The 20,032-nt window shown below is 37.7% G+C and overlaps 1 protein-coding gene across 7 annotated transcripts; it reads left to right on the top strand.

Moving 5' to 3' along the window:
* The first annotated feature begins 8,836 nt into the window (after nt 1-8,836).
* On the top strand, nt 8,837-16,104 carry LOC148023481 (sec14 cytosolic factor-like). Of its 7 annotated transcripts, none has more exons than XM_087696475.1 (7): nt 8,837-8,986; nt 9,056-9,246; nt 9,362-9,632; nt 9,736-9,772; nt 9,951-10,056; nt 10,174-10,284; nt 15,752-16,104. In XM_087696475.1, the coding sequence occupies exons 2-7, from the start codon at nt 9,103-9,105 to the stop codon at nt 15,938-15,940; spliced, it is 858 nt and encodes a 285-aa protein (XP_087552601.1). In that variant the 5' UTR covers nt 8,837-8,986; nt 9,056-9,102; the 3' UTR covers nt 15,941-16,104. The 7 variants fall into 7 exon arrangements, 5 of the variants coding, with proteins under 5 accessions (XP_087552601.1, XP_087552600.1, XP_087552598.1 ...); XM_087696474.1 differs by having other exon boundaries at nt 9,056-9,252; XM_087696472.1 differs by having other exon boundaries at nt 9,056-9,252; nt 9,357-9,636.
* Nucleotides 16,105-20,032: the final 3,928 nt, after the last annotated feature.

Below are 20,032 nucleotides of genomic sequence, written 5' to 3'. Positions count from 1 at the left end.
AGATAGCTAGTGATGCTTTCAATGTGGGCTACTTTGGCTTGGAAGGAATGAAATCAGGAGGGTTGTCACTCCATTCTTCTTCCTACTCATCATGAACCCCTCTCGGCTTGTTGTCACCCCCTCTTGACAAGTAATTTTGATGCCTTCTTTTGCCTCATCTTCACCATATTAGCTCTCCAATAGTAACCTATGAAGAATTGGGTAGCAAGAAGGGTGGAGAACAAGTAGGAGGATGAAGATGTGGACTCAAGTGATGGTGGTAATGATCAGGTGCTTCAAAAACCTGCACCAAATATGGTGGTTTCTTTGCCATGTTTCTCCCTTTCCCCCTTTTTTCAACTTGACCCCAAGTGAATCCCCTAAAAAAGAGGAAGTGTGTTAAATATTGATTATACCATGTACTCTCAATGAGTTTGATAGTTGTCTTATGTTCCCTCAATTGTCGACCTCTTATAGCTAAAATTCTATGACTTCATAGAATTTTATTGTAAAAATAAATGCAGTTTGAGTCCAGTTGCCCATTTAGCTCATCATTTACAAGTTTCTAGTCAAAGGTCAAAAATGATTTCAAATCATACTCTACCAATGGCATAATGATAATTTCCTAAATCATAATGTTTTGCAAAAAAACTTTAAATATATATCCAACATTAACCAAGTTCCCATGGCCAAGCTCTAATATTAGATAATACCACCACTTCATGAGGTTTCATAATGCTAGCAACAAGACTATTAATAATTCCAAGATACTCGACACCTCATAGAGCACCATGAAAGTTTGAGTAGCTTCCTTATGAGGAACAAAAACAATATGAAAGATAATAACATTAGCAAACATCTCACAATGAAATGATGGTACTCCATTTAAGAAATCAAACAATGCAAACTTATAGACAATCATAAGAGAGAGAATCACAAATTGCCTTATGAGGCAAAACCCCACTACCTACTGTATGAAGCAACACTGTTGTAGAAGGTTGAACCAAATTAACTACAATTGTGGACTTCTTGTGAACTTCTTGACTTGAAACATCATAATCTAGTTGTACCAACCTCCTTAATCTAAACCCATTTATTGATGGCTTAATTATCTTTATCCTATAATGTAGCCAACACAAAAGTTCCTTGAGCCACATCTTTGACAGTTACCTCATACGTCTCAAATTGACTGTGTCTTTCAAAGCACAACCTAAGATGCTGCATGTGATCTGCTTTCTTTCCAAACACACAAAAATCATCTATGAAAACCCTCATAAAAGAAGTGAGATATGGATCAAAAGTTTTATGAGTTGCACCAGAAAACTCTGGTGGTCCGTTTTTTAGAACAAAGTTCATAATAGTACTTACAAATGCTCCCCAGTCCAATATAAAAGCGGTCTTATCCATATTATCCTAATGCATTTGGATCTAATTATATCTGGAGAAACCATCCAAAAAACTGTAAATCTCATGACCTGCTACATCATCCAATAAAGAATCTGTAAAAGGAAGAGGGAATGGATCAGTTATTGTTGTTGCATTCAATTTTCTATAATCCATGCAAACCCATATCTTGCCACTCTTTTTGGGCACCACTATAATACGTGACAATCAAGTCACTTCATTCACAAGCTTGATAATGCCAAATCTAAGAAGCTTGTCAATCTCTTCTTTCACATATTTAGCATAGTTCGGATTCATACAATACCTCTTCTGAATGATAGGTTTAGCATCTACCTTCAAGTTAATTCTATGCTGACATACCCTTGGATCAAATCACTTCATGTCAGTATACTCCCAAGAAAAAATATCTTGAAATTCTTTGCATAGATTAATCAATTGATGCCTAAAATCTTCCTCAACAAAAATACTCACCTTTATTGGTTTAGAACATGATTTGGCATCCAAATATACTTCCTGAACATCATCTTCAAACACTCTAGCTAACTTAGTCATATTGTGTTCATATTTCAACTTTGCATCAATAATAGCTTGATGACTTGCTCTATCAATATCCTCCTCTATTTCTAATGCAGGATTTTGCTACTCCTTGAGTGTCTCCATATCAGTTCCCTTACTTTCCTTAGGGTTACCATTGCTTTCAGCAACCAATGTAATATCATGTTGTATAAAGTCAATGTCTTGTTGTATGGGGTCACTATTTACTAACAATGGTAAACTTGTTTGCTTTGCAATGGTAAATTTGCTTTCGAGGCAAAGGTACTGCTGAAAAAACATTACAAAATTTTTTCAACATCTACCTCAAAGACCAGTACAATAGTAGGATTAGCCTGTAAAAAGAGTTTGTCTTCATCAGCTTCAATCTCAGATGCAATATTTATTGTCTGAGCAACCAATGGATGGTACTTGGATTTCAATACCACTTGATTAATTGTAGTTAACTTAACCTCCTTACCACCATGAGGAATCATTGCCATATTTGAACCCCAATCCTACTTCAGCTTGGCTAGTCTAAACCAAGGTCTTCCCAGCACAACAGCATGTTATATGAATCCCCTAAACTTGCCATGTGGAGAGTGACAAAGCTTACCTTGAACTTCAGCCTTGCTACTCGAATAAGTTGATTCTTTAGTATCCCCAACAGCTGAAGTCTCCACTAGTCTGCCATTTTAACTTGAAACAACTGTTCAGGTAATATATAAACTCCTAAACCTTTGTCTAATAATACATCATTAAATTTACTACCCAAGTATTCCTCTTGAATAGTTGGAACCTTATAATCCACCATCTCCAACTGTGTGAGCATAACTACTTGAAATTCTGACATCTACCTACTATCAATAGCATATTGTTTTCACACTATTTCTTGATTTAGCATAATCTTTGCTATGAGATTTTCTTTGAATCCTGGAATCAAATCAAGGATGTGTTCCAAAGTTAATTGAAATGAGAAATTAGCTAATGTAGCAAATAATTTATGAGAACTGTGAAACTAATCATATGAATTCAAGCTTTGGTGCTGGTCATTAAATTGCATCCTGTCACAATGGCATATCCTGTTGTTTTTCCTCATACAGCAATTGACTCTCCTGGACCTTATGCGGAAATTTCGCGGAATCAGACTATTTTAACAGCTTCTTCTTCTGCAACTTCAAAATTTCTTTGGAGGACACTTTCTTAGCCTTTTCCTAGTCCTCCTAGCTGATATTTTGCCTAGATTTAGCCCTATTGATGGCTAAAATTGTTGCCTCTTTCAGACAATCTTCCACCACAACTATATAGTTTGAGCAATCACAACCTACCTGCATCTCTAACCCATGCTTAGTTACATTTATAACACCCTTACTTGGCATCTCTTTTTGAGAAACTTATTTGACTTGCTGCTCCAGCTATTGGGCTGCTACTTGGCCCTCTATGACTTATGCAGGTATCTCAACAAGAACGACTATTGCAGGTGCCGGTGGTTGCTTTCCTGCCAGTTGCATTCCTTGCTACTGTCTGGGTCTGCATTCCCCTTTCAGCCCTATGGCATACCCATAACTCACAATTAGGTCATCCTGATGTATATCCTTGCCTACCATAGTAATAGCAAGGCCCTTGTTGCCTCTACTAGGCCTTATTCCACAACCTTGGCTGGTCATTGCCCCATTGCTTAGGTGGTTGACCCTTCCTGTCAAACCTCTGAATCCTTGTTGATGTGCAATCTCAAGTACAATTTGGTTTACCAGTGCCGCTGGCAGTGCTGTTTGTTATCTTGCATTCCGCACCATTGGGTTATACTAGCATTCTCTAGCCTCATGGCCCACCTTCTAACATATGCTACATGACTTCACATTTCGGAAAGTATTCATAACTCCCATATCTAATAAATTTTTATTTATTTTCTTCTCCAACCTTTTTTCCAAGGGAGTCCTTTCCTCTTTTTCTTTCCTCTTCTTCTTATCCTTAGAAGCACTCTTATCCTTCCTGGATTTCTTTTTATGCCTCTTTTGACACTGTCTACTCTGGTCATCATCTGAGCCACTTGTTTTGGTATTCGACTCAGAACCCGATGAGGTATCCTCTTCATCACTACTATCCCCTGAATCAGAATCAAAGTCTAAGGAGTCCGAATTACTCTTCTTCTTAGATTTTCTCATGCCAAGTCTTTTTTCTACCCGTTGTGCAACTTCAGCCAGTGCATCTATGGTGTTATTATTTCCAAATTCTAAATTAGCAATTCATTCTACAATAGCTTTATCCAGCCCCTTAACAAAGTATGAATATTGTAAATTTAAAGAAGGCTTATCTTGTTGATTCAACTTGTTCACTAGGTTCTTAAATTTCTGTGCATAGTCCTAGACCAACATGGTCTTTTGCTTGATTTGCTTCAGCTTCTTTAACACATCTGTAGCTATCTTATATTTTCTAATCTGCTTAGAAAAGCATTTTTAAGGCCATCATATGTAGTAAAGTGTCTAGCATAAAAACTTAGATGCCTTGACCTTAGGGTTGAGTGGTGGGTTGAGATTCATGGCTATGTAGCAGGGGAATGATACATTATAGCAGTACTAGCAGAGGTACCAACATCCTTAAATTCCCCTTCACACGGTAGAAACTCCTCTTCATCAAGATATCGATTCCTCTTGCTTCACTGCCATCATTCTGCAACAACCCATGTTGTTGTCTTTTCAATAACTCTCTTAATTATCTGGATTTGCTTTGGGTCAATGTAACATTCGATGAATGCAAGTAATTCTCTAACATCAATGTAGAAATACAAAATTAAACCTTTAAATTGCAGCATCCTGCTTCAGACAATCTGCCACTGTTTAAGGTCTTGACAAATATTTCAGATTTCTAACATCAAAGAAGAGTATTTTGATTAAGCTTTGAATCCAAAAATAGAGAATAACATAAGAAGGGTGTTGTCATCTTGCTTCCAACAATGCATTACTACTTCATACAGTAAGTACATTCTGCTTCATACAGGATCTTTGCACCATGCAATAATTTTCGAGTGGAAGTTGCAATGCCTAATATCAAGCATTATGAAGCATTTCAAAGGCTAAAATCCAAGCATAATCAAATTGTGATGTAGGGAATGAAGGGAATAAGATTGTAGGGGTAGTGCAAATTGTTGCAAGGGTAAGGATCAAGTGGTCAATGAAGAGGGAAAAGCCATGGTTAGGTAGCATGCAAATATTGCCATGGAAATTGAAGGGAAGCTTAGAGGAGAAAGGTATAGTTTTTTGAAAAGTAGTCACACTTTAGTCTTCTCCAAATTTTGTGAGCCCTATTTGGTCCAAGAACCACCAAAAATGAGCTCAACAAAGGTCACGACCTACTAACATGGAAACCCGAGCATCATTTCTTTAACTCTTCTTCATGAAGCTCCAAAGTATTCATAGTTTAATGTAGAAGTCATGCTTTTAGTCTTCTCCAAATTCTATGAGCACTATTTTGTCCAAGAACCACCAAAAATGAGCTCAAGAAGGTCACAACCTACTAACATGGCAACCTGAGCATCATTTCTTCAACTCTTCTTCATGAAGCTCCAAAGTATTCATAGTTAACTGCAGAAGTCCCTAACTAGTCACGATTTTAATGAGAACCAAACCCTTTGACTAATCCTTTAACTCCAATTACCCATCTCTAATGTCTGTAACTCAATTTCAACCAGAAAATGATGTTACAATAGGATCAAAGCCATGCTTTGATACTAATTAAGAAAGGTAGTTTCTTCATAACATGAAATACTCAAAATACAACAATAAATATTGCAACACCTTGGATTCTCATTGCTATGTTAAAGTATTACAATGGGAAAAAATAGAGAATAGTAGTAAGATACCCACTTCTTGCTATGGTGGAGCAAGGTACACACCCCTTCGCTATGGTGGGAGGTTCAAACTTGGAGACCTCAAGAAGGAAATAATAGCCAAAAGTTAATATGCCATGTTACAAGTTAGCCTTTTATACCCTTCCTTGAACCTATGCTTCATTACAGATGTGGTCTAAAACCTAGTCAAAATGGCCTAGTTCTATGAGTTTTAATGTTATGTATTTTCTTTCTTTTCTTTTCTTCCCTCAAAAATAATTCAAGAAGAAAAAAGTAAGAAGATTAAGATGAGTAATTTTTGGAGCCGATCATGGTTATTCACCATTTTGTTTGTGAAGGACACTTCACATCTTAGCATGGGTGGAAATCATAACCACAACAAATCTTCTACAAAAATAGGCATAATGATGGATCATCTTTGATACACATGTTATGCAACAATAAGTCATGTTTGTAACTTTTATGCAAAATCTAATATAAAGTAATGTATTTTGGGTTGGATTAATAGTGGATCAAAACATGTAAAATCTAAGGCCTATAAATATTGTAAGTGGAAACATGAAGGCCAAACAACCTTGTTCCATTCTAAAATTTTAAGACCTTAGTACAATAAGTCATTCAAAAATTATAGTTCAACAAAGAAAAATGTGGTCTGTACTATGGGATTAAGGAGGTGGCTAGTTGACTTGGTTGGAACACCTCCTCCTCTTTTCTTTGAGGCTAGATGAAAGGATTTGTTAGCTACAAGTGAGTATTCCATATTTTTGCAAGTGTTGCCTCTTGCTTGTGAAAATTTTCCTCCCACCAAGTTGCATCTCGTATGCCTAAATAATTTCATACTTTTCAAATCATTTTTCTCCTTTCTTCTATGTATATGATCTGATCCATACCTTGTTCCTTCCTCAGAGCCTTTTCATGTTCTTTGATGGAATCAAGCAGCTCTTCTTTTGCTACAAATATCATAACTATTGGAATGTATCTAAAGAACTTCAATCTCATTAAAGGAAACAACCTCTTAGTAGAAGAGCATTGTTTGCCATATAGATATGTGCTACCACCTTCCTTATTCCTCTTCATTATAAGAATAGACTTAAAACTTAAGCCATTCAACTTGTTAAAAGATTACCCATTTTTCCTCCTTTGACCCATAGGCCAAAAGCTTAGTAGATGCATGATAAGTGTCCAAAGACAATGTGGGCTATACCATAAATAGAGAAAAATGATAAGAACTACCTCCTACAAGGGAAAATGAGAGTAAACGAGTGAGGCTTATGCTAAAGACTAAGCGTCGAGGGAAGAGGTTCTTTATGAGTAGCATGATTCGGGTTATGATAAGGTCTAATCCTCAATGTAAGGTTTGTTAAGATTAGGGATAGGTGTGAAGATGTCCACTAGATACATGACCTACTAGTTTGAAATATTTGATTTATAAGAAGCATCAATGTCATTTTTGTCATGCGGGCTTTTTCACATACCTCCAGATAGAGAGAAAGTCATTCTTATTGAAAAGCATATTAGACTTTTTGGCTATGCTCAAAGATTCTAAGTCTCAAAAAGTGGATATTTCCTATGCTATAGTGCTTAATATGGCCTAAATGCCAACCTTGTAAAGAATCCCCCATTACAAGGCTACAATAGGAAAAGATATCTCATGTATAATGAAGGAAATGATGTTTCATTGGAGAAAAAAGGAAAGATGATGTTAGTGAAATTAGTAAAAAGGGAAGGCTTTTTTATGGATTTCTCTACAAGGTAATGTAATAAAGATTACATATATTGGACAACTCTAGGTATGGTACTCGGAACTTTAATGTTTTGTAACATTGGACTCTTATGTATTTCCTTCTATTTCTTGTGGAGTGTTTGATAAAACTATACATCAAAGTTGTTAATACTGAATATATAGTGATTTTGCTTGTGTAGACTCCTCATGTCTTATAATTCTAAAATAAAGTATTTTTGCTTAATGGTGTAAATTCTCCATGCCATGTGCTCTCCATATTGATAATGATCCATAATTCTCAACAAGTATATGCCATGCTTTAACAAAATGTGCTATGCAAGAAAGAAAAAAGTCTTGGAACTATAGACAAATGTAAAACCTATGAGCTCAAGTTTCAGGGTAAGAAATATGGTTCTTCCATCACTATATGAATATGACATTTCCTTTTTGTTGGAGCCTTTATGTCATTCAACATGAAGAGATATACCTCCAATATTCAAGCACAACTTTCTTCAATGCTCTTTAAACATATTATAGACACAAATAGAGGATTCAATTGCAAATGATAACTTTTTAAAATAGTAATATCTACATGCGTTAAAAAAGAAAGAGTTCTCTTGATAACTCAAGTAATAACTTAAGGTATTCACTTTGCTAATGGTGTGCTCAAGCACTCAATAACCTTCACACACACACACACACACATAGAGGCTTGCAATTGTCAAATACAAGCTCATTAGTGCTTGTAAAGCAACTATAAATACCAATACAATAAGAAAGAGTGCCCCATATATTTTAAACAATACCTCGAAAAGTCTCTTGCTTATGGCATGCACTAGCACTCCTTGCAACCCGAATGGAACCTCAAGCTTCTCCAATGGTGCATACAACAACAAAAAAGGTATCACTGGTATATAAATCACTGTCCAGTAGTTAATCCACAAGTCAGTGAATGTGTATGCTAAAGCAAGGGCATGTGGAGGCGAATTTTATTAGCATAAGCCCACACCGTCAAGTCGAGATCACACGTTTGTGGTGTATTTGATAAATTCAACCTATAACCACGACTTGTTAGACCTTCTAGAAGTCAAATAACCTTAAGTTTAGGCGGTGTCATGGTCTCTTACCCCCTTCCTTAGTGAAGAGGTGATTTTCTTTACTTTAAGGGTCTAGTGAATTAGCTAGGTATGGTTATGTCAAGAAGGATATGTCCTACAATTATTCAAAGTGTGATGGAATAATCCGTAAGTCCCTGATTGGGGAGTGGAGTCTGGAATCGTGGCGGTCCCCGCACCACGAAACTATTGTAAAACTTGTGATGTGATTTGGTGAAAAGGCTGCTGCGACTTGAGAGTCATGGATCATGCGTGCCAGCCGCCTGATCTCTTCTTTTTCTTCCTTCCGTCCTTCCTTTCTTCGTTTGTTTCTTTCTACGGAGGTTCAGAACTGATGGGAAGCACACAGATCTGGAAGGCCGACCGCAGACCTTATTAGCAGCACAGGTAAAAACCATTCTGGTCCAAGGTTGGTTTGTGGGATGGATTATAACTAAGTGAAGTGATGGCCTCCAGGCTCCCGGACCGCCTTGTGGGGTGAATAATAATAGAGTGTGGTGAGGATGGGTGAGCGGAGGGCAGCAGGAAGCGTAGCAGAGCGGGATGAAGTCTCATCGGCCATCAGTGCTGATGAAGGGCATGATCATGAGAGGGGCGCGATATTGTTGGAAGAAATGCGGCAGGCCCTGAGCAGGCGGGGCGTGGGCGTGGAGGTATGATCGAGATGATGAAGCAGTGAGAGGCTTATTAAGGTGGTGATTAGGGAGAGGGAGAACGGTTCTAATTCCAATGTCTTGGTTTGTGTGTAATTTTATAGAGCAGGCGGGCGCCGGGGTGTTGGAGGAGAGCACGCTGCTGCGCTTCCTGCGGGCGCGCTCCATGGAGGTGGAGCGGGCCGCCCAGATGCTGGCGGAGCACCAGAAGTGGCGGGCCGCCTTTGTGGGGCCGCTGGGCTACGTCCCGGAGGCCCTCATCCCCAACGAGCTGGCCGCGCATAAGATCTTCCTCCAAGGCCTCTCCAAGTCAGGATGGCCTCTCCTCGTCATCCTCGCCAGGAAGCACTTCAAGTCTTCCACCCCCCTCGAAGTCAAGCGTGGGTCTCTTTCCATCGCACCCAAATTAAACTCTGAACATACATGTTTTCCTCCAGGAAGCCTTAACTTAACTAACCGAGGCGTTTATTTTCCTCATCGCAGGCTTCATCGTCTACACATTGGACAAAACACTTGCCAGGCCTGTCGCTCTGCCCCTTCCTTCCGAGTTCCAAGCCTATATGTTGTTCCTCTTTCTGCATCATCTTACAGGCTATACATCTTATAAGCCTCTGTTGCATCTTCTCTTTGTGCATTGCTATAGGCTATGTCTTTTATCGACAAATACTATCTAACAGGCTCCGACTGCTCATTTGCAGCGCGCCTCCCGGAGTGGAGAAGTATATGGTGATTGTGGACGTTCATGGTATAGGTTTTAAGAATGTGGATGTCCCGACCACCATCACAGGTTTCCAACTATTGCAGGTGATTTTGAGGTTGCATCACGTTGAAACTTGAGACCAGTGACTCTCTTTTTAAAAGCTTAACTTGCTGCTGCAGTCATTATTACATAAAGGCTTTAGTGAATATCAATGATCACAGAATTACTATCCCGAGAGGCTCGGCAAGCTAGTCTTCGTGAATGCATCCAAGTTGTTTCATAAAGTGTGGCAGATGTGCTCGTACGTCCTGGATGTGGCCACCAAGCAAAAGGTCTCTCTCTCTCTCTCTCTCTCTCTCTCTCATAGACGGTGTTAGGTTTCTCTCTCAACGCATCTATCCAAAAAGGATGGTTTTAATTTAGACGCTAAAAGACAATTTCCAGTAATATAGAAATAACAATGGGACTTAAGTTACAAAAGCCCTCTTAGTTCACCAAAGAGTTAGTTCAGCCATTTGGTGAATCTAGACAAGTCCTCTCTCTCTATTTTGCCAAGTAGGCATAAGATACCTAAAAGCCACCAAACTTTTGATGCTAATGTTGGCCACTTAATAGTAACAATGATCCCCACAAATATAGCTTTGTTCCTAGTGTCCCACATTGCCTTAAGAGTAGTGGTCTTGATCAGGTTTAGCTTAATCCTCCCTTCCTAACCCAACTTATTGCTTTCCTTGAAGATACATGCTTGCAACTTGGCACTCGGCTCCAAGACATCACCAATGTGTGAGAGTACCTCGTTCTAGATCTGTTGTGCCTTACAACCATTACAGAATAAGTGTAGCATGTCTTCCTTTCGTTTGCACATGCATGTACCCTCCCCGAAACCTCTTTGATGCATTTTGCTCACAGTGATTATGGCACCCATTGTGATCCTCCATTCGAAAATTTGGACTTGAAGTGGAATTCTGAGCCTCCAAAAGTTCTTCATGACTGTTTCAAATCTGCTAGGGTGCGTCATGACTTTACAAAGCTTGCATACCTCTCCACTTCATTGTTTCTACGACTCAATAGGCTTTTCAATAACTTGGTAATGTGAATGTCTTGTATGGGCTTCTCCTTAATCTCCGATGCTAGGTATTTGCTATCAACATCTATTAGTTTAAGTGTGCCTTATAACCACATATTCAAGAATTTGGAAATTTTTATAAAGTTTGGGAAAATTTCCTAATGTGATTAATATTTAGACACATGGTCAAATCTTATCCCCTTACTTGAAGGTGAAATTTTCTCTAGATACTATATAAGCGATCCCCCAAGTCCCACTCTCAAATATGGGGTTAAGATTTAGCTTCTTGATTGAATTTTTACTCTTTATTTGAAAGTGAAACTTGGGAGATTCCCAAATTCTCTAATATGGTATTCTATTGAGTAATTTTTCTTGCCACCACTTCCCATGTGAGCCTTGTGTTTTTGATAGGTTTCATGTCCTTGCCCCTTCTTCCCCATTGATAATCCTACTATTCCCCTCAATCTAATGCTTAACTTTGCTCAACCACTTTACTGTCAATGCCCTTGCACGTCGTCTCACCACTAGAGCAAGAGATGGCTTGAACTCTTATGCCCATTATATGTTTGCCTCCTTATCGAGCTCTCGTCTTTCCAGCTGCAAGTTTCTCTTCATCAAAATTCTATTCCAGCTTGTTGTTATGTTAGCTATTATCCCTTTGGCTTTGGCCACTAGTAGTGCATGTGAAGTTGTCAAGTATGTATCGTCAATATTCCATCATCTGCATAAGTATCTCTTCTCTTGTTCAAGAATGGTTGGTAGAATTTCTGCCCAACGTGTCTCGTTCCAAGCACTTCCTCAAGAGTTTTCCCCTTAGCGCATCTCTTTTAGACTCAAGCCAAGGCTGTGCTACTAGACCCTTGTTATCCATGCTTCCTTTCATTGAGTCTCCGATTGGTGCCATCTATCAACTTTTGCCTTGTTTGCCCCATAAGAATTTCGCCACCATGGAATCTCATACTTGGTTCTGGTCCATTGTAGCATATTGGAAGGTAAAATCTCTTCATAGGGAGGATGAAGAACTTGAGGACTTTCAAGCGGATCTAGCTTTTCAGCTCGCTTCTCATCTTCTCAAAACCCAGATGATTTGACCCCCATTAGATATCCAAGATATATGTAGATGGTTCCTATTCTGACTATCTTTTTTGGCCATCCAAGAAAGGATGGTACTAATTTAAGAGACAATGGTTTTACAAATACAACAATTATTGGCAATTTGCCTAAGCCAATAACAACATATCATTATTTTAAACTAACTTGATGGTTGACCAACAGCATTTCGAGACTCGTTTTCAAAAGTAATGTGGCCACTTACTTATATTACTATACGAAGTAAGGAGATATCTGCATTGTACAACATCCCTTAGGACATTAAAATCAAATGTACAAGTAACAACTTTCAACCCTGTCTACTTCCTTTTATTCAAAACCCAAAAAGGACCTCACTTCTTCAAGATAAGGCTCAAGGCATTTTCAATATCGATGTTGCCAAACTTGGGTTCTCCTTCTAGCATCCACTACGCACCTTGGTCATGTGGTAGGATATTATTCACTAGCATGTTAGGTGACCGATATGAGGATGCACCAGTGGTTTTACAATTGGACTATACCCACGAAGTCCATCATTGGTTATGGCACATTCATTCTACCACCCTTTCTTTCATTAGTCAGTTCACACTTAGTGCTTGCATGTATGTATGTTGTGGTACTTTCATGTTCGTCTATTATCATGTTGTAGGCTTAGTTCTTTGTGTGTGGAAGAAGAAGAAAGAAGCATATTTCAGCCCTCTCTCTCTCTCTCTCTGTATGCTCAAGTCTCCATTGTCTTTGTGTATATATACTTGATTCTTCATCTCTCTCCCCTCTTGTTTGTTTTCTCTAAGGCCCCCCTTCTCTTTACTTGTAGTTCTCCCACTTTATTAGAATCCTTATAACTCTTCAAAATAACATTGAATAGTGCTTTAATTCTACACCAATTAGATTTTGAGAATCTCGATAGAAAGGTTGTGCCCACAAACATAGTATATGAAGACATGATACATTTCACCACAAGTATTTTTCTTGCAAAACCCTACGAATGCCCTTACCAAGAGAGCACCTTAACCTTGAGATTTTAAGAACACCAATTCAAGATTTAATATAAAGAAATCCCTATCCTAATAGGACAACCTAGTAGCTTAGCACACTCTATTCAAGTTGGAATTATTATCAACAAACACCTATGAAACAAATTCACCTCCATAAAGGAGAGGGGATACTCCTTATAAGCCTTTGTTTGATTCAAGCATAGATGGACGTCAACAAAGGTTCCATAGGAGCAACAAGAAAAGAAAAGCAGGGCAATGGGGTGGCCTTGATGCACTAAACTTTGGAATGCAAAGCCCTTGAAAAAGGGGCCATTTATAGAAATGTAGTAGAAGCATTAGCAAAAAGAGAGCTCACAAACCTATAGAAACCAACCCCAAAGCCCAAGCGTTAGCAAAAAGAGAGCTCACAAACCTATAGAAACCAACCCCAAAGCCCAATGGTTGAACTATCCTAGGAATTTAGAATTTCCCATGTAAGGTAGCATATATACCTTTTTCAAATTCATGTTCACCAAGACATACTCCTTATTTAATCTTAAGGCATAGTCATTCAGAATTGGGACTTGAACTCTTTGCCCATATATCAATCCATATTGCATGGAGTGTATAAGGTCAAGAAGTAGAAATTTGATATTGCATGGAGTGTATATCAATCCATATTGCATGGAGTGTATAAGGTCAAGGAGTAGAAATGCCCTCCAAGTTTGTCATTAGTGCTTGTTATGCAAGGTAAGGGACAAGTAAGCATGATTATCCCATAAGGCATAACAAGCACTAGTGACAAACTTGTTATGCAAGCTAATGGACTTCTGGACACCAAGGACATAGTGGGAGCATAGATAGAAACCATTTCAATTTCCTCTCCATTAAAGATCCTTAATAGAAATTCCAAATCCATGGCCATCTTGCCAAGCCTGCTCACACACACACACACACACCACACACACAGAGTTAAGGTACATGCATATATGCATGCATGCATACAAACATACGCATACATGCATGTGCGTGTGCACATGCACATTACTATATGTATCTATATATACATGATGGTGCCTCCCCACCCCCTATACATGGCTTTCACAAAAGCATCATTGCAAAGAGGTGATATCAAGTTAATAGCACCGTCACTGATCTTCCCCTCATGCAAAGCAAACAAGTTAGGTTTGCACTTTCTTGACAAAATATAGCACAATGTTTTTCCCTTCTCGTTGTAATATCTCGTCACATTCTATGAGAGAATCTTCATTTTTCTAAACACCCTCCTCAACATTGAGATAAAAAAAATCATCCTATGTGCCCCCAAGCAAGCAAAAATGTTATGCTCTAGTTGACTCTTTAATATCTCCCCCTATAAAGCTCCTTTATTCCTCTCTTCACTTTTAGTTCTCTTCATGTTATCGTTGCTCTATTTATCTACCTTGGAAGATGTTGCAACTTCTTCTAGCTTTCCTTCAATAAGAGATATTGTTTTCTTTAGAAATCCATTGTTGCAAACCTTTGATAGAGGCTTTCATTGTATTAGTCCCTCCTTTCCCTGGAAAAAAAGGAGTCTTCTTTCTCTTTCTATGCTTTGTCACCTTCTCTTTTAGCTTGGCTTGCACATAACTTAGTGAAATGGCGTGAGAGCTTGCAAATGTAGAATGGATCATTGAAAACCTAACCTCATTGAGGAACTCTAGGCCATTTACATTGAATAAGTGAAGCACTTCATAGATTTCCTTGCATTTGTCCTAGAGGATGTGTGCTAGCTTCTATGCTCAATCACTCCCAAAACATGCATGCAACCTCAACAAATGTGTAAAACCATGCCAAAGACACAAAGTTGAGTATGTAAATTATTGAATTGTTGGAGTTTATTTCTACTTTATGGGCAAAGTACTTAGACAAAATGGATTTTCAAGGTGGTTCTCTACCACATTTCAAATGAAGGTAACCTTGCTTTAGAATAATTTCACATGAAAAGGACTTTTGCATTTCCCTTCTCGAAAATGGCATTGAATGTGATTATGTCCATGGGAGTAATATTGTTGAGTTTCATAGCAACTTTATATATGCACTGACATGGTCTACAAACTTTGATCTTGATGAGCGTTTCCTATAAGAGTGGCCTAGTTTAAATTTAGTTTCCTTCTTTGCTTGATTGGCTAGAAGGAGAAGTTGGGTCTTTAGCTGAAGTGTTGGAAGAGTACTCTATGTTCCAGTTTTTGCCCACATGTCAATAGTAGTCTTAACTCCCCTTTATGTACACTAACTATATTGCATTAACTACTCATACACTACTCCTCACCCAATCCCTCACTTGTAGTGCACAATCCATGTTGCAACTTCTCTTATACTATACAACAAATGGGACTTGATGTACTAGAAAAGGGAAGAGAATGATAGGTCATTACCAATGTATCACTAATGAGGTGCTATTCTCCTTGAAAGTTGTAGTATAATAGAATTTGGGATTATCTATTCTATGTATGATAATAACTTGGGAGTTCTGTAGATCGAGTCAACGACTAAAGACAATTTTGTTCTAGTCCATTTATCAAAGAATCAAAGAATTCTGAATGAAATTGTATTAAGTTCAAATGTGAACTTATAGTTTTATGAATCTAGTCTAGTGACTTGAAATTGTTTTCTTGAATACCTTAGGTTATGATGCTAGGAACTCGTGAGCTTGCGGAAGGTGCTCTTCTAAATGACATTGATCCTCATGTGCTTCCCTCATGTTTTGGTGGTGAAGCAAAACTTGTGCCTTTACAAGATGTGGTTTTGGGTACTTGGCCTCCTTATTCTCCACCACTTATGCCACTAAATAATTGTGATTCATGTGATGCCTAGCCATCTCTTCATCACTTATTCTTCATTAAACATTGTACGAATTGATCGAAAGAATATTAGAGCAATGCTCAAAGAGATTGTTTCTCAACATTCTAATGATAAGTAAGATGTCAAAGGTAAACTTATCAACATATTGTTAATACAACTTATCATTGTTTTATATTCACCTTTTTGTAACAACATAACCTTTAGCATATGTATGATAAACTTAAATTTCTTTGAAGGTTAGGGATTTCTTCCAACCTTTTTATGAAAAGGTGTTTTAGTCTTATAGTTGGATCAATAAGATGCCTTTGTTACCTAATCCTTAGAACATCTCTTGCGTGTTGCCATCAAGCCCATTGCACTCAATGACTAACATGTCTACTCACATATACTTTAATACTTTGTGTTCAACTATGGTCCATTTATGGCCTTTAAATCCTACCATGCTTTCTATAGATATAGGATTTTCACCACACTTGGTATCTTGAATAGACTATTACTCCTTAGGAGGGCCATCTTTGTATGCTTAGTTGCAATTGATTTCTTGAATTCTTTTTGTACCAAGATTGCACAAATATGCTATAATTGCAAGTATATGGACTGTTTACTACAATTTTAATTCACAATTTAGTATTTTGCTAGCAAATCTCACAATTTCAGTCTAATGGGCATTGGTACCTTGCAAGAAATGAAACATATTACAATGTTGCATCTATTGAGTGTTAGTTTAAGTAAAAAAATGTAATACCTCTGCTTGATTAGTATTTCTTTAGAGTGTTACCGAAGTGCATTCACTAGAAATTCAATCCATGTCTATGTAGCAACTAGGGAGGAACCAAAATTTTTTTATGTAGCCTCCACATAGAGTATCAAAGACCTAATGGCCAATAAAACTCTTGCACTTCTATAGCATGTCGAAAGGCATCCTATGAGGACTCTCTAGATGAAAACCCTAGCTTGATACACTTTTTTAAATCTACAATTGTAACATATTAGCCTTTTCTATAATCCATCACTTATCCTCTACTATCTTCTGATACACGTTTAGTTATTGAAAGACTAAGAATTAATAAGGGATTGTGAATCTTCAATCCTACCAAGTCACAAAGTCCTTCAATTTCAAAAGTAGCATATGTGATTTGATTTTGTCCTCCAACCTAAATGGCACTAAATGAGGAATAGTATAATCATTTCAAGGTGTTTAAACCTCAATTTTTCTTTCTATTAAATTTATTTTTGAAAAAGGATATATTTTTCCATTGCTCAATGAACATTTAATCTAGATTCAATAGTGGGTGCCAATGAGTAGAAAACTATGTTAGGTTGGTTACCTGTTTTAGTAGAATTTAAAACACTCCACCAAGAGGCCTAAAATCACATATTGCCATGAGAAACTTCAATAAAAGCTTTCACAATATATTGCCACCAAGAGGCCTAAAAACACATATTGCCATGAGAAAGCCCACTTCAATAAAAGCTTTCACAATATATGCCCAAGTGTAAATACATGCATGGCAATGCAAGAAAGGTAATGGAAGAGACATCGTGTTTTCCTTGAAATCCAAAATAACAAACCCCACATAGGCTTTGAAGTGCTCCCTTTACACCTAAGTTTGACTCTCTCTCTCTCTCTCTCTCTCTCTCTCTCTCTCTCTCTCTCTCTCTCTCTCTCTCTCTCTCTCCCCCTTTAAATCAAATAGAATGCAACGATTCATCCAAACATTTTTGAATCCAATGTATTAATGGTAGGAAGAAGGAAATTATACTAATCAAAACACTCTACACTACTTTGAGATAAACATGCATGTTAGATTTTAATTGTACATATTTATCCCTTATATTCTAGGTACCTAGTGCAACAAACTCTTAGGTTTCACCTCAATGGATAATTTACATGTAATTTAGCTAGGAGTAAACTTGTCCAACCATTCCAAGTTAATGAACTTAGACATGCTAGAGCCTCTATTCAGTTCAAAGCCCAAAACTCCTTTTTGTTTAGTCATTTCTTGAAATGACTTATCCAAGGTTCCTTTCTAACACTTCTATGTAGAATTAAAGTTTTGATTTTTGAGTATCTCATGCAATTTTTGAGTATTATTGTGATTTTGAGTATTATTGTGATGCCAACCCAAACAAACCCCAAAGAGACATAACTCTTTCCATAGTATTTTTGTTAACCTTAAGAAATATGAAAGAATCATCAGCCAATCAACTTCACACCACTACAAAGAATGAAACCCACAATATCTCCATCTAATATGAGCTTATCCCTTAGACTATACTCAATATGGGATAGGGAACTAAAGAAAATAATAAAGGGCTACGAAGACGCATTTTTCTCAAAGAATAGTGAGAGAAATATTTTCATACACCCCTTGATTAAGCACAATTCATACAATTCCACCTTGATTGTTACTATTTATGACACTAAATCCAAGCCCAAAACCCATAGTAACCATGTTTATAGGAATTTCCCATTGACATGATTGTAAGCTACCTCTATGTCTAGTTAGACCATTGTCACTTCTTGTCTAAATGTTTGTGCATGATCAATTCTTAGGTGCAAATTTTGAATACTTAGAGCTCTCTAAGAGAACACTAAGAATATAGGGAAATAATTGCAAGAAAATCTATCTTGTGACATCAATAAGCATATTTTTCATCTCTTCATACAACCACACAAAGCAAACTATACGAACAACAAGAATATCTTCATGCAACATCATGGACATAATCTCCCATGGATTTATCTTTGATAGAACATCACATCCTCTTAATAGCAACAAAAAAAGTGAGTAACTCATATACACCATCATATATATGGAACCAATTATATAAACTTCATATTAGAGCTTTCATGAATGTAGCCATGTCTTCCCCTTGCACAATCTCTCTCATATACAATATATCAGCCTCTAAAATGACTATCTCTCATTCAATATCTCTCACACACTCTCTCTCAATCGCTCATACATGAGAATACAATATAATGAATGCCCAAAACCCTCCCTTGGTCGTGGAGACACCCTCTTGTTTGAAAGCAGAGTTGCAGCATTGGAATGTGTGTACAAGAGGGAGAAAGAGGCTCAAAGTACAAGAGCAAATTCTTGTTTAATAAGTTGCTCAAGGTACAACTTGGGTACACTCTATCTCACACTTGATAGTGATCCATAAGCTATTTATATAGCCTCTGCCAAGCTAGGGTTAGGGTTTTCCTTGCCCCTAAGGCTATTCACACCCATTTGCCCTCATACTCCCTTGCTTATAGTGGGTTCCTATGCCTATCTTCTAACATCCCCCCTCAATGCCAGGGTGGCATTGGATTACAAGGCATGTAAGATGTCCCTCCCCCCCCTTTTCTTGGGATGCCTTTATAAATCAGGCTTACAAGAATGTTTTAGGTAGATGATTTAAAGAGTCAAAACAGTCGATCTTCAGATGGATTGGAGGCATAGTTGGCTACCAATTCTTTGGGTATATCAGGAGTGTTGGGGCATTTACTAGTGATATGCCCTGTCTTCTTGCATTTGTTACATTTCATATTCTCGAGATACTTCTTCCAACAGTTGTTTACAAGATGTCCTTTTTTCTTATAGAAAGAACATCTGGTGAGAGCTGTATGTACCAATACTTGATCACGGGAAGTTGAAGATGCCTGATTATTGTTGCTTTCTTTGTGGTTCCTCTTTTCTTCATCCAAATAGGATTGAATGGTACTTTCCAATGTAGGATCTGGAATGTTGGTGAGAGTGGTTACAAGAGTAGGAAATACCTATTTTATAGCTTTTAGGAGAATAGCAATAGCATCTTCTTCATGTATCGGAGCTTCTACAGAGGTAAGCTGTGCCATAAGTCCCTTCATGTGAGAGATGAATTTTCCCAAATCTTCTCCTGATCTATATTCCAAGCTAAAGATTTCAATTTTAAGGAAGATTTTAGTATTTTTACCAGTGGCTCCATAGAGCTTTTCAAGCTCATCCCATTTTTCTTTAGTAGTGTTTAGTTGATCAACATGATGAATCAGGGACTCATCTAAGTGTAACATTATGATTGCTTGGGCATGTTGGTCATCCTCTATATAAACCAGATTTGTAGAGTTTACAACTC

Source organism: Lygodium microphyllum, chromosome 16 (genome assembly GCF_053477565.2).
Source record: "Lygodium microphyllum isolate KBCC chromosome 16, Lygodium_microphyllum_v1.1.10, whole genome shotgun sequence".
Classification (NCBI taxonomy): Eukaryota; Viridiplantae; Streptophyta; class Polypodiopsida; order Schizaeales; family Lygodiaceae; genus Lygodium; species Lygodium microphyllum.
This window is presented reverse-complemented; position numbering and strand designations above follow the sequence as displayed.